This window comes from Pleurodeles waltl, chromosome 2_2, assembly GCF_031143425.1.
Source record: "Pleurodeles waltl isolate 20211129_DDA chromosome 2_2, aPleWal1.hap1.20221129, whole genome shotgun sequence".
NCBI classification, from domain to species: domain Eukaryota; kingdom Metazoa; phylum Chordata; class Amphibia; order Caudata; family Salamandridae; genus Pleurodeles; species Pleurodeles waltl.
The window spans coordinates 808,700,995-808,725,941 of NC_090439.1; the positions used below are offsets into that span (position 1 = coordinate 808,700,995).

Sequence of the window (24,947 nt, forward strand, 5' to 3'; positions counted from 1 at the left end):
CATTAAAGATTTCACATCTTTCTTTAGATTAATGGCAGAGTGGAGGTTTTCACGTGGAGTAGAAGAGCAGACCAAAGCATTTCTTGATGGTTTTAATGAAGTGGTCCCTCTTCAGTGGCTGCAATACTTCGATGAAAAGGAATTGGAGGTATGAGTTTTTTTAAACCTTCTTTTTATTTTTATTTAGTGTAGATGTATTTCAATTTCATGAACATGTCCAATACACTTTTCAATTACCAATAGGTGTTTAGTTGAAAAGGTAGGCACAGAATATGCATTCAATTGTTATACCTGTTCCTTTAAAAGGGGGCAAATATTGTTCTTGCTTGGAATAAGCTAGAAGCACTTCACTTTGCATTTTGATTTTTGTTTTAGCCTCTCTGAAGTTTGTAATGAATAAGTACTGAGGAATCACAGCTTTAAACTCAGGTCCATGAATGTAATTGCATGGATTATCTTAATTTTTACTTGAATTCATTGCTGTGTAATGTCTCTCTAAGATGTTTTAACACCTTATAGATTTACATTATTAAAAATGCCCATGCTTTTGTCATCAAGGGCATGATGCATTATGTAAAGAAGTGCCTCGTCTGAGGCCTTCTAAACAAACGTCAGTGCCAGTGTCCTATACCCTAAAACCTGTATATATAAATAGCTTATACCTGATTGGTATAGGCTAACTTACTTGTAAGCCCTTAGTATATGGTCCCAAGGAAATTAGAGGGTCATCCCAGTGGTTGCAGCACTGGTTGTGAAACCGGTAAAACAAATCTCCAAGTCCTCTACTGCAGAGTGGAAGAGCAGTTTTAAACAGCCAGCCCAACTTCGCCATTTAAAACCATGGCAAAGCCAAGCCTCCCCCTGCAATGTGGTTAAGACACCCTTATGGCAGGCCTACCAAGGCCTGTTGCAGGGTGCCGCGTATTTCACGGAAGAACATGTTTTTGTGTTCTGACGGTAGAAACATGAAATTGTGATATTATTCTGCAAGAACTTGTCGCCCCATTGACGAGTACAGGGTTACACGCTGATCCCTCAACTGTGCTAACTCCTGAATGGTGTGGCCAATGTTGTTACTTCAAGGTATTCAACAACTGGTTACATTGAGCCCAACTAGAGTCTGTAGTCGAAATGAATATAAAAGGTTATGTACAACTATACAATGTTAACACTTTGTTGCCTTTAATCTCCTGTGCCCTGAACAGTTGTAAAGGGAGCCTATCCCCGAGACAGCTTTCTGCCCTCCTGGTAAGATGTGCGAACGATTAATGGGAAAGGAGACTGTAAATGCCGGCAGGAAGCCACTCAGATGTTGGCCCAAAAAGTGAGCCTCAAAGGACAAGCTGCCTTTGAAGGGCAAATGGATAACACCTGGGGATTGTTGTCTAGGTAGATGCTGGCAGTAGGGACAGGGAAGGGGAAACAAGTTGCCAAACTGGTTTCTTGTGGTCTTGTAAGTTCCCTTGATAGCCACACCTCTTGTTTGAGCTAGAGAGCTCTGGACTATGAGGGAAGGGTTATGCCATGTTGAGAGTGAACAGAATGGTGCATCCCGGGATTAGTCAGATGTCACACTTTCCAGGAAGTGGTCACCAGGAGGAAGGGAACTTAGTTTCCCATTGGCTACTGACCACGTCTACAATGGTGCCAATTTTAGGGCATAATAAAGGCACCCCTTGCACCCAGAACTCATATCTCGACTGCACTGGAAGAAGAACTGAATAAAGATTTCCCTTCTGCATGGTGGAACCAGCAAAGAGAGGCGGCTCCAGCATGGACCGCATATGCTGAACCTGGTGACTTGCAAAGGAGAGGGACTGTCTCTACTGTGTCCTGCTCATGGAGGACTGCTGTCCAGAGCCCAACCCTAGGAAGGTTCTCTCAGGGTCTGTTGGATGACCTCCTGTTCACAGTACATGGCCACAACAGCTGACGAAGCCTGCAGGGGCAAGTTGGGAGCCCAGAATGCTCAGACCACCACAACCACCACCAACTGCTGCCGTGCAGCACCAGAGACCAGAACCAACACTCAGAGTTGCACCTCAGTCCACTGGACCCTGGAGAGTCTTCGGAGTGTAGCTTGGTCACCTAAAAGACAAGTTATCACCCAGAGAAGGATTTGGCTGTGACCGCGATGTCGGGTGACTGATAGCCCGGTGGCAACTGGATGTCTGCCAGGACCGAGAGAACTTCAAGGGGCATCGACCTTGCCCAAGACTATCTCACATTCTCTGTGGACCAAAGAGTAGCTGCAGGAAGAACCCCATCAACAGCAAAAAATCCACAGCATTCTTGAGAATCTTCAGCATTCAGAATCCTGTATTCCTTCCATCTGATAGAGACTTCTAGTTCCTTACCGTTGATTTCCCCCAGGCATCATACTGGATACAGAAACTTTTGTTCAAGCAGTACCCCTGCATGCGCCGTCAGGTGGCTCCATGCAGCTCCGCGTGCTGTCATTGGCACCAGAAGTGAAATCTTCATCTATATGGGCGCCAGCCAGGAGTGGGGGCGTCAGTTTTTCTTTCCACGCACATTAGCACACCAGTCAGCATAGTCATAGAATTTTCCTGCCCCTCTGCTACCGAGAAAACAAGCCACCCCTCCCAAGCCCTCTGTGGAAAATCTATCGGAATGCTTCCATCACAAAATCGCCGACATCTACAGCAACTTCGATTCACCAGCCCATTGCTCTACCTCCCTGCCACCCTTCCCCACCGAATCACGAATGAAAGCAGCTCTCCATCAAGGACACCATCCCTATCATGTCGTCCATCCACTCCGGATTCCCTACAAACCCCTGCCTGCAACACTTTTATAGCCAAGGAAAGGAGATAATAAGAGCACCCCTCCCAAAAGTCCTAAACACCTCCATCACCACCTTTGCCAACGCCTGGAAACACGCTGAGATCAAACCCCTTCTGAAGAAGCCCTCAGTGGACCACAGCGAGCTCAAAAACTACTGCCCCATCTCGTTCTTCCCATTTCCCGCCAAAGTCCTGGAAAAGACCATCAACCGCCAGCTCGTGCACTCCCATGAACACAACAACCTACTCGACCCATCCCAATCCGGCTTCTGACGAAACCACAACACCAAGACCACTGTGATCGCAGCAACCGACGACATCAGCTTGACCTTGTTGGAACAGCAGCCCTCATCCTCCTTGACCTATCTGCAGCCTTCGACACAGTCTCCCCCTTCACTCTCATCACCAGAATCCATAACATTGGCATCGAAGAAAACTCTCAACTGGATCTACTCCTTCCTCTCCAGCCTTAGAAGATCCGCCTCCCACCCTACGTCTCCACGCCCAAAGACATTATCTGTGGCGTTTCCCAGGGCTCTTCCCTCAGCCCCACCCTCTTCAACACCTACATGACGCCTTTAGCTGATGTCACACGTACCCATGGACTCAACATCATCTCCTACAATGACGACTCCCTGCTCGTCCTTTCCCTCACTGACAACACCTCCTCTACACGCTCCAATTTTCAAAACATCACTGACATCGCCGCCTGGATGAAGACCAACTGCCTCAAGTTAAACTCAGATGAAACAGAGAGCCTCATCTTTGGAAACAAACCATCCCTCTGGTTCCCTACTGCATTCAGCCCCCTTTCTATGCTTCCACACCCTCCACATGCTAAACAAGATTTTCCATTGGATACCCCTCTCCACCAGAAAAAACAGTCACCCAGGCCCTCATCTTTAGCCGCCTCGACTATGGTAACGCACTCTACACCGGAACCACAGACGAGCTCTCTAGACCATCCAAAACACTGCAGTAACACTCATCCTCAACCTCCCTAGAAGAACAAGCATCACTTCCCACCTCAGGGTCCTCCACTGGCTTGAAGTAAAGCACAGATGTCTCTTCAAGCTCCTCACTCATGTCTACAAGGTCCTTACAACATTGGACCTACCTATCTAAGAAGCCACCTAACCTGCCACCTACCGACCAGGGAACTCCGATCAGCCACCCTCTCCCAGGTTCATGTCCTCTGCATCCGCCTCATACGATTCGGAGGGCGCTCCTTCTCCTACCTCGCAGAGAAGTCCTGGAAAGACCTTCACCTGTGCACTTCCCCCTTGCTGGAGGACTTCAGAAAGCAGCTCAAGACCTGGCTCTTTCACCGACATCTACCGTCGGGCCAGACTCTCAGCACCACCATGACGCCTGGAGACCCCCCGAGGTGACAAGCCTGTTCTCTACAAGAACCTCCCGATTGATTGTTGAGATCCAGAAGAGAGCTACCCCTCTGTCACTTTTTGACAGGCCTTTTTTTTATGTTTTGTTGAGTTTTTCTTCAAGTGTGTCATGGATGTCTTTGAGGAAGGTTGGGTTCAAACTGTGTGGTGCCGGACACCGTGCCATGTACAGACCCCATTATGTTTGCCTCTGGTGTCTCAAGTGTGACCACATCTCCAAGTTGTGCTTGGACAGCTGGGCCATGGCTCCAAAGGCTTTGAGCAAGTGGTCCCTAAAGCTTCTTGCTGCCCGGCAGTGGGCTACACTGGCACGCGCGTCTCCTCAGAAGTCTTGGTCCTGGTTGAGAAGTAGGTTGCTCCAGGAGCCCCAAGTCCTCTTCATCCTTTTCAAGGTCCTCCAGACACTCTGGGAAGAGACACAAAAAGAAGTCCAAGAGGATTTTGATTTCACCTCGTCCGTCGACTGAGACAAACTGGGAACATTGGTGTTCCCTGCACCGTTCTGTTGAGCCGTTGTCGAGTTAGACTCCATGCCCCCTACCCCACCTGTGTCTGGGAGTCAGATCTACACCCGCTCAGATTAAGTCATTTTCAAGCCCAAGATCTGCATATTTGAGCAGGCGGACCCCTGTGGCACGCCTTTGGGTCCCGCGACGTCAGAGGAGGCCACATCTGTTACCACGCTGGCGGCTTCAGCCTCGACTCCAAATGGGTCTCAAAAATCCTATTCTGGACCGGCACTAGTCATATCCAGGCAAGCTTCTTCGGCACCGGCCCTGACTCTGATTTTCCCGGTGATGCTAGCCTCATTCTGATTCCTCAGTGTCACACGACACTGATGCCGACAGCGCCCACAGTTGCCAGAGCCTTATTACACACAGCCAGGCATGGGAGAAGATTGGCAGGGTTCACTGGAACCTTTAGAACACCAAGTGCAGAGTAGTTTGGACTGGTATGAGGAGCCAGGAGAGGCCAGTGGTCTGCACACCTCTCAAGAGGCTGGCTTGCTCTCTCCCCCCACTGTGGCTACGGAGGAGGGGGCTTCCTATGCAAGGGTGGTGCTTAGGACAGCAGAGGTATTTGATCTCAAAGTGCCCTCAGTGGCTGTCAAGATGAGCATCTTAACGGAAGTTGTTCAGCCTGGGGCTTCCACATCTGAACCTCTTCTACCCTTTAACAAAGCACTTACAGACATCCTGCTGGGAACTTTGTCCAAGCCCAGCACATGTGCTCCTGTAAATAGGACGATTACCCGCCGCCATCGCCCTGCACGGGCAAACCTCACTCCCTCAGTCAAAACCCCACCCCTGAGAACTGGGTAGTCCAAGCCTCCACTTCCAATGGCGCATTCCCCTGGACACGGAATCCAAGGGACTGGACGGTCTTGTGAAGCTATTTTCTTCCACCAGTTTGGCACTTAGGTCGGTGAGCACCTCATGCTTACTGGGCAGTTTATCACACACCATTTGGGATATGGTTGCACGAGTGCTGCCTCAGGTCCCTGAGGAGGCCCAGGCCAATCTCTCTTAAGCAGTAAACGTCTGGAGTGACCCAGCTAAATTCACCATTCGGTGTGGCTTAAATACGACTAACTCGCTCGGCAGAGGGGTTACGTCAACAGTGGCCTTAAGGCACCAGGCCTGGATCAGGACATTTGGTTTTTAGGGAGATGTCCAGGCAAACTTGATGGACATGCCCTTTAATAGCACTCGCTTGTTTGGTGAAAAGGCAGACATTGCGCTGGATTGCTTTAAGGAATCGCGGATATGGGCAAGTCCTTGGGCCTCTTAGTGACCCCTTGTCCACGTCCACTTACTGCCCTTTTCATGGCTACAGAAGGGGTGTGGTACTACGCCAGCCCTATGCCAGCCACCATCCCACGCAACCACCCTAGGCTATGCAAGGGTTTGGGCGCGGTATCTTCATACCTAGAGGGTCTCCAGGCCAGATGTCATCCGGCACTCAGCCCCCATCATCTGCAACCTCAAAGCCCTCCTAGTTTGGTTCTGCAGAACCATACTGGCCCAGTTGGAGTTAGAATACACTATCATCTTGTAGGAAGTTGGCTCTGTATGTACTATTTCAAAGTGAGAAATAGCATGCACAGAGTCCAAGGCTTCCTCTTAGAGGTAAGATAGTGGCAAAAAGAGATAATTCTAATGCTCTATTTTGTGGTAGTGTGGTCGAGCAGTAGGCTTATCAGAGGGTAGTGTTAAGCATTTGTTGTACACACACAGGCAAAAAATGAGGAACACACACTCAAAGACAATTCCAGGCCAATAGGTTTTTATATAGAAAACATATCTTTTCTTAGTTTATTTTAAGAACCACAGGTTCAAGATTTACAAACAATACTTTAAATGAAAGGTATTTCACTCTGGTATCTTAGGAACTTTGAATCATCACAATAGCATGTACAGTTTTGGCAAAAATGGCAATAAGCTATTTTAAAATTGGACACAGTGCAAAATTCAACAGTTCCTGGGGGAGGTCGGTATTTGTTAGTTTCACAGGTAAGTAAAGCACTTACAGGGTTCAAAGTTGGGTCCGAGGTAGCCCACCGTTAGGGGTTCAGGGCAACCACAAAGTTACCACACCAGCAGCTCAGGGCTGGTCAGGTGCAGAGGTCAAAGTGGTGCCCAAAACACATAGGCTTCAATGGAAATAGGGGTGCCCCGGTTCTAGTCTGTCAGCAGGTAAGTACCCGTGACTTTGGAGGGCAGACCAGGGGGGTTTTGTAGGGCACCGGGGGGGGACACCAGCAGGCACAGAAAGTACACCCTCAGCGGCACAGGGGCGGCTGGGTGCAGAGTGCAAACAGGCGTCGGGTTCGCAATAGGTTTCAATGGGAGACCCAGGGGTCTCTTCAGCGATGCAGGCAAGGGGGGGCTCCTCGGGGTAGCCACCACCTGGGTTAGGAAGAGGGCTGCCTGGGGGTCGCTCCTGCACTGGAGGTCGGATCCTTCAGGTCCTGGGGGCTGCGGGTGCAGTGGGTTTACCAGGCGTCGGGTTCTTTGAAGCAGGCAGTCGTGGTCAGGGAGAGCCTCTGGATTCCCTCTGCAGGCATTGCTGTGGGAGGTCAGGGGGGTCAACTCTGGCTACTCACGGGCTCGCAGTCGCCGGGGAGTCCTCCCTGTAGTGTTGGTTTTCTGCAGGTCGAGCCTGGGGCGTCGGATGCAGAGTGCAAAGTCTCACGCTTCAGGCGGGAAACGTGTGGTCTTTAAAAGTTGCTTCTTTGTTGCAAAGTTGCAGTCTTTGTGGAACAGGGCCGCTGTCCTCAGGAGTTCTTGGTCCTTTTAGATGCAGGGTAGTCCTCTGAGGCTTCAAAGGTCGCTGGACCTTGGGGGACGCGTCGCTGTTGCAGTTTTTTTCTAAGTGGGGAGACAGGCCGGTAGGGCTGGGGCCAAAGCAGTTGGTGTCTCCGTCTTCTCTGCAGGGCTTCAGGTCAGCAGTCCTTCTTTGTCTTCAGGTTGCAGGAATCTGTCTTCCTCGGTTCTGGGAGCCCCTAAATACTCAATTTAGGGGTGTGTTTAGGTCTGGGAGGGCAGTAGCCAATGGCTACTGGCCCTGAGGGTGGCTTACACCCTCTTTGTGCCTCCCCCCTGTGGGGAGGGGGGCATATCCCTAATCCTATTGGGGGAATCCTCCAAAACCAAGATGGAGGATTTCTAAAGGCAGGGGTCACCTCAGCTCAGGGCACCGTAGGGGCTGTCCTGACTGGTGGGTGACGCCTTGTTTTTCTCATTATCTCCCCTGGATTTGCCGCCAAAAGTGGGGGCTGTGACCAGGGGGCGGTCATCTCCACTAGCTGGAGTGTCCTGGGGCATTGTAACACGAAGCCTGAGCCTTTGAGGCTCACTGCTAGGTGTTACAGTTCCTGCAGGGGGGAGGTGTGAAGCACCTCCACCCAGAGCAGGCTTTTGTTTCTGTCCTCAGAGAGCACAAAGGCCCTCACCACATGGGGTCAGAAACTCGTCTCTCAGCAGCAGGCTGGCACAGACCAGTCAGTCCTGCACTGAACAATTGGGTAAAATGCAGGGGGCATCTGTAAGATGCCCTCTGTGTGCATTTTTTAATAAATCCAACACTGGCATCAGTGTGGGTTTTATTATTCTGAGAAGTTTGATAACAAACTTCCCAGTATTCAGTGTAGAAATTATGGAGCTGTGGAGTTTGTTTTTGACAAACTCTCAGACCATATACTTAATATGGCCACAACTGTACTTACAATGTCTAAGAATAGACTTCGACACTGTAGGGGCATATTGCTCATGCAGCTATGCCCTCACCTGTGGTATAGTGCACCCTGCCTTAGGCCTGCTAGAGGGGTGACTTACCTATGCCACAGGCAGTATTTTGTGTGCATGGCATCCTGAGGGGGATGCCATGTCGACGTTGCCTTTTTCTCCCCACCAACACACACAACCTGCAATGGCAGTGTGCATGTGTTAGGTGAGGGGTCCCTTAGGGTGACACCACATATGCTGCAGCCCTTAGGGACCTTCCCTGGTCAGAGGGCCCTTGGTACCACTGGTACCTTTTACAAGGAACTTATCTGTGTGCCAGGGGTGTGCCAATTGTGGAAACAATGGTACATTTTAGGTGAAAGAACACTGGTGCTGGGGCCTGGTTAGCAGGGCCCCATCACACTTCTCAGTCAAGTCAGCATCAGTATCAGGCAAAAAGGTGGGGGGTAATTGCAACAGGGAGCCATTTCCTTACACATCTCCTCCGCTGGCAGTCCATAACATCGGACCCAGGGGTACTGCAGATCATCTGGAAGGGCTATGCCCTGTCTTTCCAATCCTTTCCTCCCCCAATTTTTTTTTTGAATCTGTTTTATTGATTTTGACACATTTGTCCTAATTACATTACAGCTTTTTAGCAGTTAAGGGAAATAACATAGATTTGTCTGATTAGAAGTTTGTACAGGGAAGACCTTACAGTTGGCAACAACAGACATATGGTCTTTGAGGTGACCCATTAGAAGGTGATACAGATTATACGCTAGTAGGGGCCAGAGCAAAACAAGAACAATTAAACACAACAGTGTAAACGTGAAAATAAAGACATGCTGTTGAAGTCGCTAGTATATGGCCATCCTAATTGGTATATGCCTATGCATAGAAGGGTTGGTAGTTGGTGGATTGTTTATTAAGAAGTATTATCAGTGCCTTGATCAAATTGTATTGTGAGGATAAAAGTGTGACTCATACACTACACAGTGGTTAGTCTTGTAGCAGCATTTTCTGTCTGTTTGAGCAGGGATACCTGGGCCACTGACAATAGCAAAATCAGAGAAAATTACATCCTAATGAGTTGCTATTGAGCATTTGCGGAGACCTAAAGTGTCTTCTCTGTGTAATGCTGCACGTTCTACCTGGCCCATGTGAGTAAAGATGCACACCAAGCCTTCAACCGTGGGGCTTCAGGTTATTTCCAACATCTTGTTATAAGACAGTTGGCTATTTTGAAGCCCAGATCTAAAAATTGGGTGGTGGCTTTCTGTGCTTTCGACCTACGGTAGAAACTTAAAAGGAAAACTTCCCAAATGTGTAGGCCTTGATGTTCGGTGCACTTAGAGAGGGAGGACGTCACACCATGTCAGTAGGTTTGTAACCATGGGCACTGCCATAGCATGTGGAGCTAGTCCGTGTCTGCATGTTGACATCGGGGCAGGCAGCATCTTTCCAGTGGAAATAACGGTTAACTTTGGCCGAAGTGAGGTACACCCTATGTATGATATTGAACTGTATCAATTTAAAACTAGCATTATGGGGAACATGTCTGCCCCCCTATCAGCGCATCCCATTCCTTATCTGAGCAGGAATTGGTTAGGTTACTTTCCCCTTATTGACAGTTACTAGTGGTAGTGCAGTGTGTATACGCAGTGAGTCTGCAAACTAGCGTATGAGATGATGACCTGCGCCCATCACATGCATGTATCAAATCAGGCGATGTGTTGTGGATTCAGTCCTCATGTCTTCTCTCATTGACGTTACTAATGAGTTATATAGCTGGAATTGCCATTTTCTGTCACAAGTGATGCAATTGGGGTAAATACACTCTCGGTGCAGGTCGCCTAGGATATGGTTCCTGGCAACATGCCACATGGTTAGTTCTGTGGTTGACTTCTCTGCCGGTATGAAGGAGACTCAACACTGGTGCTTAAGGGGTTAATGGTTGTGTGATGTAAATACATCGATGATAGCAGCGGTATGCAACAGTCAGCAAATGAGGGTCGGGGGCCTTCACTTTACTGCTCGGTGGAATAGGTGGCGAAGAGCAGCCCATTTGAACTCTGGGAGGGTCATGGCTGTATCCGTCAGTTGACGATTGGTGAGCCATCTGGCCACCCATTGGATTTGGGTGACGAGGTAATAATGTTCCATGTGCAGAACTGGCACTCTGGCTAATAGGCGCAAACAGCTTCTTCAAATACTCTGGATGTCCAGTCCAGCTTGATGGACATGCCCTTTGATGGCTCTTGCCTTTTTGTCGAAAAGGCAGACTCTGCGCTTGAGAGGTTCAAGGATTCTAGAGCCACGGCCAGATCCTTGGGCCTTTCAACGCCGGTACGACAGCAGTCTGTCTTTCGCCCCTTCCGAGGCTTCGGGAGGGACGTGGTACCACGCCAGCCACAGTTTAGCCACCGTCCTCAGGCTTTACAGCATCCCGGAAAAGGACACTGTCGTGGTACCATCAGACCTAGAGGGTCTGGCCAGAGGTCGGCCGCCACACAGCCCCCCTCCACTGCGCCCAAGCCCTCCTAGTGTGGTTCTGCAGGATCACGTCCGTCCAGTTGGAGGGAGGATTCGTTTTCATCTCCCTCACTGGCTTTCCATTACCACGGACAAGTGGGTCCTGCAGATCATACGGAAAGGCTACTCCCTTCCCTTCCAGTCTTTTCCTCCTTCTATCCCTCCGACGAAGGAATGGCTGATGGAGGACCATTTAGCTTTGCTCCGCGAGGAAGTTACAGCTCTTTTGGCCAAGGGAGCCATACAAAGAGTCCCGATATCAGAAGTAGACAGTGGTTGTTATTCCCGCTACTTTCTGATTCCCAAAAAGAAAAAAGGCCTTCTCCCTATTTTGGATTTAAGGGACGTCAATCTCTTCCTCAAGAAGGAGAAATTCAAGATGCTCACTCTTGCTCAGGTTTTGTCTGCCAAGGAGACTGGATGGTAGCGTTGGATTTGCAGGATGCGTATTTCCATATTCCTATCCTGCCAAGCCACAGGCGTTACCTGCGGTTCAAGGTGGGCCACGAGCACTTTCAGTTTACTGTGCTTCCTTTCGGTCTCACCAGTGCCCCTCGGGTGTTCACAAAGGTGATGGCAGTGGTGGAAGCTCATTTGCGCAAGTCAGGGATTTCCGTCTTCCCCTACCTGGACGATTGGCTGTTGAAGGCTCCTACGCCCCAGGCTCTCGTCACCCACCTCCAGACGATGGCGGACCTCTTGCATTCGCTGGGGTTCACTATAAATGTGCCGAAGTCACACCTGACTCCCTCTCAGAAGCTCTCTTGCATTGGAGCTGTTCTGGACACAGTGCAGTATCTGGCTTATCCTCCCGATCAGCGGGTTCAGGATATTCAGGTTATGATTCCGATGTTTCGGCCTCTATCCTGGATCTCGGTGAGACAGACTCTGAGGCTGCTGGGACTCATGGCTTCCTGCATCCTGTTGGTCAAGCATGCCAGATGGCGCATGAGGGCTCAGCAGTGGGACCTGAAGTTCCAATGGGCACAGCATCAGGGAAATCTTACCGACATGGTTCAGATCTCGGAGATGACTGCGGAAGATCTGCAGTGGTGGTTAGTGAACGGCGAGAGGGTCAAGGGCAGACCCCTCTCCCTTCCCCAACCAGATTTAACAGTAGTAACAGATGCGTCACTTCTGGGATGGGGCGGCCATCTGGGGGAGGTGGAGATCAGAGGTCACTGGTCTCCTGCGGAATCTGGGCTCCACATCAACTTGTTGGAACTTCGGGTGATCCGGCTAGCATTAAAAGCATTTCTTCCTGTTGTGAAAGGGAAGGTATTGCAGGTGTTCACGGACAACACTACCACAATGTGGTACTGCAACAAGCAGGGCGGTGTGGGGTCGTGGACCCTTTGTCAAGAGGCCTTACGCCTCTGGACATGGCTGGAACATCAAGGCATGACCCTGGTGGTTGAACACCTGGCAGGTTCTCTGAACGCCAGAGCAGACGAACTCAGCCGAAAATGCTTAGAGGATCACAAATGGTGTCTCCATCCGGAGGTGGCGCAAGGACTCTTTCAGCAGTGGGGAGAGCCTTGGTTAGATCTGTTCGCCTCCGCAGAGAACGCGCAATGTCAGCAGTTTTGCGCTTTGGAGTTTCCAAGGAGGCTATCGCTAGGCGACGCTTTTCGTCGCAAGTGGAGTTCAGGCCTCCTGTACGCTTTTCCGCCTATACCACTTCTGCCCAGAGTTCTCAAGAAAATCAAGAACGACCGGGCCCAAGTAATCCTTGTGGCTCCAGATTGGGCACGGAGAGTTTGGTATCCAGAGCTTCTCAAAATGAGCATTGGTCCTCCAATCAGGCTGCCTCTTCGGGAGGATCTTCTGTCGTAGCAGCAGGGGAAGGATCTCCACCCGAACCTGTCAACTCTGCGCCTTCATGCGTGGAGATTGAGCGGCGACAGTTGATGGTTTATGACCTCCCTCCTGAGGTCTATGATGTCATTCTGGCAGCCAGGCGTCCCTCAACTAAGTCGATCTACGCCTGCTGTTGGAAACATTTTGTTTCTTATTGTTCAGAGAGGGCTATTGATCCTCTTTCTTCTTCTCTATCTAACATCCTTTTGTTTATTTTGTCTCTCGCCCAGCAGGGTTCCTCCTTGGGGACTCTCAAGGGCTATCTTGCTGCCTTATCGGCTTTTCTTCAGTTGCCTGATCAACCATCTCTGTTTAAATCACCTATAGTACAGAGGTTTTTGAAAGGGCTTGTACATCTGTTCCCGCCTGTGCCTTTCGTTATGCCCCAGTGGGATCTTAATCTGATTCTTACCTTCCTTATGTGTGCTCCTTTCGAGCCCTCGCATATCTGTCCTCTCCGGCTGCTCACTATTAAGACAGCCTTTTTGATGGCAATTACATCTGCCAGGAGAGTGAGTGAGCTGCAGGCTTTATCTTCTAAACCTCCTTATCTAATGATAAATCCTGACAAGGTGGTGTTAAGAACTCTTGCCTCTTTTCTCCCAAAGGTGGTGACCCCTTTCCATCTGGGTCAAAATATCACCCTGCCCACCTTCTTTGCACCACTGCATTCGGTAACAAGGTATCTGGTGGAGACTCTATCTAGCTGCAGATTCCTTACACCCACCCAAGCCTCCCCGCTCTGGGGAAATTTTTTCTCATTTGCATATATATATGTGTATATGTTTCTATGTGAACATATGTATATGTTTCATTTTGGCAACTTTTACCTTTCTTACAGGCATGAAAGTGTTTTTCTCCAAACAGTCAAAGAGGTTAACAGTGTATTGGTTGGCTCTTCCATGACTCTGTGCTTCTGGCGCGGAAAGTTGTGGAAAAGAACTGACGTACGCGCACCAAGACGGCGTCTATATAGACAACCGTGACGTCATAAACGACTCCAACGACGCTGACGACGCACGCGGATCCGAACAACGCCGTCTGACGGCGCGCTCAGGGTACTGCTCAGAAAAAACTCCAGATTCAAAGCTGAAGCCAGGGAATTCTAAGGTAAGGAATCTGCAGCTAGATAGAGTCTCTACCAGATACCTCGTTACCGAAGGTAAGTAACTTGTTCTACAGCTCTGTTGGCCAAGTGAGCCATAGAAAAGCACCCGATATCAGAAGTAGACAGTGGTTGTTATTTCTGCAACTTTCTGATACCCAAAAAGAACAGGGGTATTCGTCCTATTCTAGACCTACAGACCGTAAATCTCTTCCTCAAGAAGAAGTTCAAGATGCTCACGTTGATTCGGATCTTGTCTGCCCTAGACCAAGACACTGGTTGGTAGCGTTGGACTTACAGGATGCTTTTTTTCTTATTCCTATCCTGCTGGCCCACAGGCATTACCTATATTACCTATGGTTTAGGGTAAGCCACAAACGCTTTCAGTTTACTGTGCTGTCATTTGACCTTACCAGTGCTCCTCAGGTATTCACCAAGGTGATGGCAGTGATCACAGCTCATCTGCACAGGTCAGGGATTTCATTCCTCCACTACCTCGACGACTGGTTGTTGAAGGTGAGCTTGCCCCAGGCTATTGTCTCCCACCTCCAGACCATGGTGACCCTTCTGCATTTGCTAAGGTTCACTATAAACGTGCCAAAGTCACGCCTTACTCCCTTTCAGATCTCTGTTTCATAGGAGCTGTTCTGTACACAGTGCAGTTTCAGGCTCATCCTCCCAAACAGCGAGTCAATGATATTCAGGCGATGTTTTGGACTCTATCCTGAGGTTCGATGAGACTGACTCTGGGGCTGCTGGGCCTCAGGGCCTCCTGCAGGTAAAACATGCCAGATGGCATATGCGGGCTGTAGGAAAGTACCCTCTTTCTTGGTATGGTTACCCCAATTTTCTGCATGTTATCAGTGTGTTTAACTGTGTGCATTGGAATCCTGCTAACCAAGACCCCAGTGATTATGCTTTCTCCCTTCTAACTTGGTAACTTGTACCATTTTCACCCCACATTTGGCATACTGATGCCCCCATGTAAGTCCCTAGTATATGGTGCACAGGAACCCAGGCATTGGGGTACCAGGTGATCCCCATGGGCTGCAGCATGTGTTCTGCAGGCCTGCCATTGCAGCCTATGTGAAAGGGTGTATGCAGCCTTTTTTACTATGGGTCACTGCACAAGGTCACTGTAAGTCACCCCTCTTGCAGGCCCTCCTAGCCAGAGGGCAGGGTGCAACTACCTGTGTTTGAGGGCACCCCTGCACCAGCAGAGGTGCCCCCATGAACCATTTTTATGGACTTCGTGATTGCGGGGACACCATTTTATGCATGTACTGGACTGAGGTCACTACCTATGTCCAGATACATAATGGTAACTCCGATCCTAGGCATGTTTGGTATCAAACATGTCAGAATCATACCCAAATACTGTTGCCAGTATTGGAAGTATGATTGCATGTACTCTGGGGGCTCCTTATAGGACCCCCAGCATTGCTCCTACCGGTCTACCAGGGTTTTCCAGGCAGCCCAAGCTGCTACCACCGCTCAGACAGGATTCTGTCCTCCTGCTGCTTGAACAGTTCAAGCCCTGGAAGGCAGAACAAAGGATTTCCTTTGGGAGAGGAGGGGGTAACACCCTGTCTCTTTGGAAATAGGTGTTACATGGCTTGGGAGGGGTAGCCTTCCCAAGCCACTGGTATGCTTTGAAGGGCACATTTGGTGCCCTCTGTGCATAAATCAGTCTGCACCGGTTCAGGGACCTCCAGTCCCTGCTCTGGTGCAAAACTAGACAGTGGAAAGGGGAGTGACCACTCCCCTGTCCATCACCACCCCAGGGGTGGTGCCGAGATCTCCTCCAGAGGGTCCCTAGGTTCTGCCATCTTGAATCCAAGGTTGGCCGGGACCTCTGGGAGCATCTGAGTGGCCAGGCCAGGAAGGTGACGTCCGAGCCTCCCCCTCATAAGTGGTCATCTGGCTAGGTGACCAGTTCCCCTTTCAGGGCTATTTAGGGTCTCTCTTTTGGGTGGGGTCCTCTGATTCGGCTTGCAAGATTCCAGCAGTACTCCTCTGCAACCTTACTTCGACTTCTAGCCACTGGAACCGCGACTGGACCATCCAGGAACCGAAAATCTGCATCCACGAAGAAGACTGTTCTTGCAACATTGTTTCCACATCTCCTTCAAGCTTCTGCAACATTTCCCCGGCTGTGCATCCTCTGAGGGTGGCAAGTCTTCAGCCTGCACGAGAAGGAAGAAGGAATCTCTCTTGGACTGAAGGAATCACTCCTCTGCATCCGCAGGCACCTACTGCAACGATGACCGGCTGTGTGGATATCCTCTCTTCCTGAGCTGCATGGATCCTGCATCATAAGTGGCGGTCCTGAGTAGTCCTCTTTGTCCTCTCTGCCAGCTGTCCAACTTTGGTGGCGGTAAACCCTTGCCTTCCCACGCAGAACAGTACCCCTGTGCACTGCCTCTTGCAGCTGCCAAGACTTGTTTGCAACTCCTCCAAGGGATCTTCAGGCTGAGTGTAGCTCCAGCACCTAGCACTTCTTCCTGCGACGCACAGTCCTCTGCGTAATTCTTCTGTGGCTTGGAACCCTTCTTCAGTAGTGCTGCAAGGGCTCTTATGCAACTCCTGTGCCCCACTCCTGTGGGTAATGTCTGTTTATGTGGGCCCTCTGTGTCGCTGAGGGTCCCCTCTGACTCCACCCTCCTGGATTGAGCCCTCCTGGGCCTTGCTGGTCCCCGGCAGCTCCACTTTTCAGCAGACGCAACACTTGCCTTTGTCAATGCTTGTTGGTGGAATTCCTGCATCAACACCCAACTGCAATTCTTCTTCTGGTGTGGAACGTCGTCTGCATCCCTCGGGAACTCTTACCCGACTCCAGGGCTGCAGTGCTGACCTTCTTCACATCACCGTCGACCAACTCTTGCATCCACAGCTGGGTGGGTAGAAGCTCCTACTCCTCCTGGACTCTACTGTGAAATATGGACTTGGTCCCCTTCTTTCACAGGTCTTCCTCTTCAGGATACCTCATCTGGTTTCTTACAGTCTTGTCTGTGTCTTGTGTTTTCTTGTGTTCCTTCCTTTTTGGTGGTTTGGGGAAAATCCACTAACGTACTCCTTTTCTCCTAGTCGCTAGGGGGCACTGTGGGGTTTCCTAGTACCCCCAACTTCCCTCTACACATTCCACTTACCTTGGTGGGGGTCCTGTGTTTGCATTCCATTTTTTAATATGTGGATTGGGCTCCCTACAGGGTCACTATTGTCTAACTGTATTTGCACTGTTTTCTATCACTTTCTATGCCTGTTCCTGGTAACTAGTGTATATATTTGGGGGTGCTCCTGAGCGCCACCAGACTGCTTTTAAGGGCACATTTGGTTTACTCCAGTGTAGGAGCCCCTGGCTCCCGCCCTGGCACAAATCCACACAAAGGACAGTTACCGCACCCCTGTCCAGCTCTGCCCCTGAGGAGGTGCCCAGAGCTCTGCCAGGTGGCCACTTGATTCCGCCATCTTGGGAATAAGATAAGCAGAGGCCCCTGGGACATCTGACTGGTCTGTCCAGATTTGTGTTCCTGACAACACGCCCCACCCATAGTGGAGTCACTGTAGAAGCTGTCTAACCCTCTGCATGGGTTACTTAAGGGGTCTCCTGAGGGAGGGACCCTAGATCACCAGCAGGACTCTTCTGTAAGACAGGTTTTCGTTCTGGACACTGGAACCACTGCTGGACTTCACCGGGAACCCTAACAAGACTGCAACTAGTTGGAGGGCTCCTACCGCAACTTTGTCCCTGTGCATTGCAAGTACTCTGCAACTTCTGTGGCGGTGCATCACAAGGACTCTGCCTGCACTTAGGAAAGAAAGAAGTAATCTCCCTTGGAGTGAAGGAGTCACTCCCCTGCATTTGCAGCCGCCTCAGGGTCAACAACCGGATTGTGAATCCTGCTGTCCCACAGATTCTTCAAGGCTCTACAACATAGGTGGTGGTTCTGTGACTCTCCAGAGGTCTGACCTGTGTTCTTTGGATTTGAGAAGTCCGTAGTCTCTCATTGGAGCTGCCTGGCCAGAACCCCTGTGCACCCCGTCTTTGTCATTGCCAAGGCTTGTTGGCTCTTCAATCCGAAGAGCTCCTAGCTCCAACCTTCAGCCCCACACAGCTCCAAGAACGACAACCCCTGCGTTGCGGGCGGACATCCATCTTCTTGTGGTGCTGAGGCCTCCCTGTGCCTGCTGCAAGAGGGTCCTCTTGGGGGCTCTACTGCTTACTGAGGCCCCATGCTCCTGGGCTCCTTGGTGTAGGTACTCTACTTCTCTGGGTATCCATGGGTGGGGACACTCTTGAACCTCTCTTGTCGCAATTGGTTTCCGCTGGGTGCTTTGGGAAAGGTCCTGGAACAAGAAAACTCTAACTGCAACTTCCCCATGTTATCCTATTGGCACTGACCATGGGTTAACACCTCTGCACATGGACGCGTGGGGAAACTTAGGTTCGATGGCATCTGTCGCTGTAGATACGCATGTTCTGCAATAGCTCGCCATCTGGTGTTGGGCCGGAGTGTTACAAGTTGTTTTTCTTCGAAGAAGTCTTTCGAGTCACGGGACCGAGTGACTCCTCCTTTTGTCTCCATTGCGCATGGGCGTCGACTCTATCCTCGATTGTTTTTTTTCCGCCATCGGGTTCGGACGTGTTCCTGTCGCTCCGAGTTTCGGAACGGAAAATTAGCTAATTTCGGAAGATTTTCGTCGGTATTGTTGCGTTCGGGATCGGCGTACTTAGATTCAACACCGCATCGAAGATCGAAGAGCTCCGGTGCCCTTTGGGGTAGTTTTTCGATCCTCCGTCGGGGCCTGGTCGGCCCGACCGCGTGCTGAAGAACGCCGATGGAACGGACCCCGTTCCGTTTCTGCCCCAAATGCCACAATAAATACCCCTACACAGACCAACACTTGGTCTGCAACCTGTGCCTGTCACCTGAGCACAGCGAAGACACCTGCGAGGCCTGTCGTGCGTTCCGGTCCCGAAAAACACTCCGAGACCGTCGAGCCAGAAGACTTCAGATGGCGTCCGCGCCGACAGCCCACCGAGAGTTCGAGGAGCAGGAAGAGGAAGGTACCTTCTCGATCCAAGACTCCGACTCCGAAGGATTCGACGATACACAAACCGTGAGTAAGACGTCGAAAACCACACAGAGACACATTTACAAGGCCCAGGGGACGCCACTGCCATCCGGCCATGGCTCCACCCATAAATTCGGTGACCGACCGTCGGCACCGAAAAAGGCCCAAACAGTGCCGAGATCGTCCGACTCCGGTCGAGACACCGGCACGCAGCCTTCTCGGGACCGAGAAAGTGCTGGAGACAAGCCTCGACACCGAGATGCCGGTGTGGACACGGCTCGACGCCAAGACAGCGGCACCGAAACAGATCGACGCCGAGAGGTTTCGGCCCCGAAAAGGAAAAAAGTCACCTCGGAGCCGAAAAAACACGCAGACAAAGTTTCGATGCCGAAACAAACTGCAAGCGACCCAGCTTCAGGCTCTTATACAGAAGAGCACTCGCTAACCTCCCAAATGCAGAAGCATAGGTTTGAGGAAGAGCTACAAGCAACTGATGTGGACCATACGCAAAAGCGTATCTTCATTCAGCAGGGGACAGGAAAAATAAGCACCCTTCCCCCCATTAGGAGAAAGAGAAGGTTGGAGTTCCAGACGGAACAAACACCACAACCAAAAGTGGTGAAAAGAGTTACACCACCACCCTCTCCTCCGCCCGTGATTAACGTTTCACCAGCACAAACTCCATCACACTCCCCAGCTCACACCACCATGAGCCAGGGAGACCAAGATCAGGACGCATGGGACCTATACGACGCCCCAGTGTCAGATAACAGTCCGGAGACATACCCTACAAAGCCATCTCCACCAGAAGACAGCACCGCGTACTCTCAAGTGGTGGCTAGAGCAGCACAATTTCACCACGTAAGCCTCCACTCAGAACAGGTCGAGGATGATTTCTTATTCAACACACTCTCCTCCACCCACAGCTCATACCAAAGCCTGCCTATGCTCCCTGGTATGCTCCGGCACGCAAGAGACATCTTTAAGGAGCCGGTTAAAAGTAGAGCAATCACACCAAGGGTAGAAAAAAAGTATAAGCCGCCTCCTACGGACCCGGTTTTCATCACTACACAGCTGCCACCAGACTCTGTCGTTGTAGGAGCAGCTAGGAAAAGGGCCAACTCTCACACATCTGGAGATGCACCACCCCCAGATAAAGAAAGCCGCAAGTTCGATGCAGCTGGTAAAAGAGTCGCAGCACAAGCTGCAAACCAGTGGCGCATCGCGAACTCCCAGGCACTACTTGCGCGCTATGACAGAGCCCACTGGGACGAGATGCAACATCTCATTGAACATCTGCCCAAGGACTTACAAAATAGGGCAAAACAAGTGGTTGAGGAGGGACAGGCCATCTCCAACAACCAGATACGCTCCTCCATGGACGCTGCAGATACAGCTGCACGGACAATTAATACATCTGTAACTATCAGAAGGCATGCATGGCTCCGAACGTCTGGATTTAAACCAGAGATTCATCAAGCAGTTCTCAATATGCCTTTTAATGAAAAAGAACTGTTCGGTCCAGAAGTGGACACAGCGATTGAGAAACTCAAAAAAGATACAGACACTGCCAAAGCCATGGGCGCACTCTACTCCCCGCAGAGCAGAGGGAATTACAGCACATTCCGTAAAACGCCCTTTCGAGGGGGGTTTCGGGGTCAAAGCACACAAGCCAGCACCTCACAAGCCACACCGTCCAGTTACCAGGGACAGTATAGAGGAGGTTTTCGGGGACAATATAGAGGAGGGCAATTCCCTAGAAATAGAGGAAGATTTCAAAGCCCAAAAACCCCTACTACTAAACAGTGACTCACATGTCACTCACCCCCTCCACACAACACCAGTGGGGGGAAGAATAGGTCATTATTACAAAGCATGGGAGAAAATCACTACAGACACTTGGGTTCTAGCAATTATCCAACATGGTTATTGCATAGAATTTCTACAATTCCCTCCAAACATACCACCAAAAGCACAAAATTTAACAACACACCATTCCAATCTCCTGGAGATAGAAGTGCAGGCACTATTGCAAAAGAATGCAATCGAATTAGTGCCAAACACACAAATAAACACAGGGGTTTACTCACTGTACTTTCTGATACCAAAGAAGGACAAAACGCTGAGACCAATCCTAGACCTCAGAGTAGTGAACACTTTCATCAAATCAGACCACTTCCACATGGTCACACTACAAGAAGTACTGCCATTGCTAAAACTACACGACTACATGGCAACTTTAGACCTCAAGGATGCTTATTTCCATATACCAATACACCCATCGCACAGGAAATACCTAAGGTTTGTATTCAAAGGAATACATTACCAATTCAAGGTACTGCCTTTCGGATTAACAACCGCACCAAGAGTCTTTACCAAATGTCTAGCGGTAGTCGCTGCACACATAAGAAGGCAGCAAATACATGTGTTCCCATATTTGGACGACTGGCTAATCAAGGCCCATTCGTTCATACAGTGCTCAAATCACACAAATCAGATCATACAAACCCTCTTCAAACTCGGGTTCACCGTCAACTTTACAAAATCCAACATTCTGCCGCGCAAGGTACAACAATACCTAGGAGCCATAATAGACACATCGAAAGGAGTAGCCACTCCAAGTCCACAAAGAATTCTAAATTTCAACACCATCATACAACGCATGTATCCAACACAAAAGATACAGGCAAAGATGGTATTACAACTCCTAGGCATGATGTCTTCATGCATAGCCATTGTCCCAAACGCAAGACTGCACATGAGGCCCTTACAACAATGCCTAGCATCACAGTGGTCTCAAGCACAGGGTCACCTTCTAGATCTGGTGTTAATAGACCGCCAAACTTACCTCTCGCTTCTGTGGTGGAACAACATAAATTTAAACAAGGGGCGGCCTTTCCAAGACCCAGTGCCACAATACGTAATAACAACAGATGCTTCCATGACAGGGTGGGGAGCACACCTCGATCAACACAGCATACAAGGACAATGGAACGTACATCAAACAAAACTGCATATCAATCACCTAGAACTTCTAGCAGTTTTTCAAGCACTAAAAGCCTTCCAACCAATAATAGTTCACAAATACATTCTCGTCAAAACAGACAACATGACAACAATGTATTATCTAAACAAGCAGGGGGGGACGCACTCCACGCAGTTAAGCCTGCTAGCACAAAAAATTTGGCATTGGGCAATTCACAACCAAATTCGCCTAATAGCACAGTTTATACCAGGAATCCAAAATCAACTCGCAGACAATCTCTCACGAGATCATCAACAGGTCCACGAATGGGAAATTCACCCCCAAATTCTGAACACTTATTTCAAACTCTGGGGAACACCTCAGATAGACTTGTTTGCGACAAGGGAGAACGCAAAATGCCAAAACTTCGCATCCAGATACCCACACAAACAATCCCAAGGCAATGCCCTATGGATGAACTGGTCAGGGATATTTGCTTACGCTTTTCCTCCTCTCCCTCTCCTTCCTTACCTGGTAAACAAACTCAGTCAAAGCAAACTCAAACTCATATTGATAGCACCAACTTGGGCAAGGCAACCCTGGTACACAACGCTGCTAGACCTATCAGTGGTACCCTGCATCAAATTGCCCAACAGGCCAGATCTGTTGACACAGCACAACCAAAAGATCAGACACCCAGATCCAGCATCGCTGAATCTAGCAATCTGGCTCCTGAAATCCTAGAATTCGGGCACTTACAACTTACCCAAGAATGTATGGAAGTCATAAAACAAGCCAGAAGGCCATCCACCAGGCACTGTTATGCAAGTAAATGGAAGAGGTTTGTTTGCTACTGCCATATTAATCAAATACAACCATTACACACAACTCCAGAACATGTAGTGGGTTACTTGCTTCACTTACAAAAATCTAACCTAGCTTTCTCTTCCATTAAAATACACCTTGCAGCAATATCTGCATACCTGCAGACTACCTATTCAACTTCCCTATATAAGATACCAGTCATTAAAGCATTCATGGAGGGCCTTAGGAGAATTATACCACCAAGAACACTACCTGTTCCTTCATGGAACCTAAATGTTGTCCTAACTAGACTTATGGGTCCACCTTTTGAACCCATGCACTCCTGCGAAATACAATTCCTAACCTGGAAGGTGGCATTTCTCATCGCCATTACTTCCCTAAGAAGAGTAAGCGAGATTCAGGCGTTTACAATACAGGAACCTTTTATACAATTACACAAAAATAAAGTCGTCCTAAGGACCAATCCTAAATTTTTGCCAAAGGTTATTTCACCGTTCCATCTAAATCAAACAGTGGAACTTCCAGTGTTCTTTCCACAGCCAGATACCGTAGCTGAAAGGGCACTACATACATTAGATGTCAAAAGAGCATTGATGTATTACATTGACAGAACAAAAAACATCAGAAAGACTAAACAACTCTTTATTGCATTTCAAAAACCTCATGCAGGAAACCCAATTTCAAAACAAGGTATAGCCAGATGGATAGTTAAATGCATCCAAATCTGCTACCTTAAAGCTAAACGACAGCTGCCCATTACACCAAGGGCACACTCAACCAGAAAGAAAGGTGCTACCATGGCCTTTCTAGGAAACATCCCAATGCATGAAATATGTAAGGCAGCCACATGGTCTACGCCTCACACATTCACCAAGCACTACTGTGTAGACGTGTTATCCGCACAACAAGCCACAGTAGGGCAAGCTGTATTAAGAACATTATTTCAGACTACTTCCACTCCTACAGGCTGATCCACCGCTTTTGGGGAAATAACTGCTTACTAGTCTATGCAGAACATGCGTATCTACAGCGACAGATGCCATCGAACTGAAAATGTCACTTACCCAGTGTACATCTGTTCGTGGCATCAGTCGCAGTAGATTCGCATGTGCCCACCCGCCTCCCCGGGAGCCTGTAGCAGTTTGGAAGTTACCTTCAATTAATTATATATGTATCATCTCAACCTTAAATAGGTGCATACTTAGTCACTCCATTGCATGGGCACTATTACTACAATTCAACTCCTACCTCACCCTCTGCGGGGAAAAACAATCGAGGATAGAGTCGACGCCCATGCGCAATGGAGACAAAAGGAGGAGTCACTCGGTCCTGTGACTCGAAAGACTTCTTCGAAGAAAAACAACTTGTAACACTCCGGCCCAACACCAGATGGCGAGCTATTGCAGAACATGCGAATCTACTGCGACTGATGCCACGAACAGATGTACACTGGGTAAGTGACATTTTCATTACTTACCTTTGGTGTTTTAGTACTTCCCCAGTCCTGAAGATTCTTGGATGTCAATCTTGATTAGGTGTGGCTTTCACATCCTATATTTTTAGTATGTGGTTTGCCCCTCCCCCCATAGGAGCCCATTTTATTTTATGCGTTTATTACCTGTTTCTAAATATATTTTTGTGTGTAGATCTTTCCTCTTAGGAGATATACCAATGTCAGGTTTGTGCCTGTATTTTAATTAATAATACATTATTTTTCTAACTTTGGGTGGTTCTTTCTTGTGTGTTCATCTCTGACTGATCTATGTGGTATTTGCAATTTATTTACACTTTCCCCGATAAGCCTTAGCTGCTGTCCACAGCTACCCCTTGAGAACTCTGGTCATCTGGAACCACTACTCTCTCACTAAGAGTTGCTTGGACTCAGTACAGGCTGCCTCACCTATAGTTGTACACCATATACTAAGCCAGCATTGTATATGGGCTCTGCAGTAGGATCTGGAGTTCCAGTGGGCACAGTACCAGGGACATCTCTCCGACTTGGTGGATATCTCGGAGGGAACTGCGAAAGACCTGCAGTGGTGGATTACAAACCAAGATTGGGTCAGAGGCAGACTCCTCTCCCTTCCACAACTAGACCTCGCAGTAGTGACAGATACGTCACTTCTGGGATAGGGTGGCCATTTG

The 24,947-nt window shown here is 49.3% G+C and overlaps 1 protein-coding gene across 1 annotated transcript in view; it reads left to right on the plus strand.

Moving 5' to 3' along the window:
* Positions 1 to 24,947, plus strand: part of WWP1 (WW domain containing E3 ubiquitin protein ligase 1) — a 711,039-nt gene that overhangs the window by 541,117 nt on the left and 144,975 nt on the right. Inside the window, exon 20 of the mRNA XM_069220436.1 lies at positions 28 to 148. Coding sequence (XP_069076537.1) covers positions 28 to 148 — 121 coding nt within the window. The remainder of the gene's footprint in view (positions 1 to 27; positions 149 to 24,947) is intronic.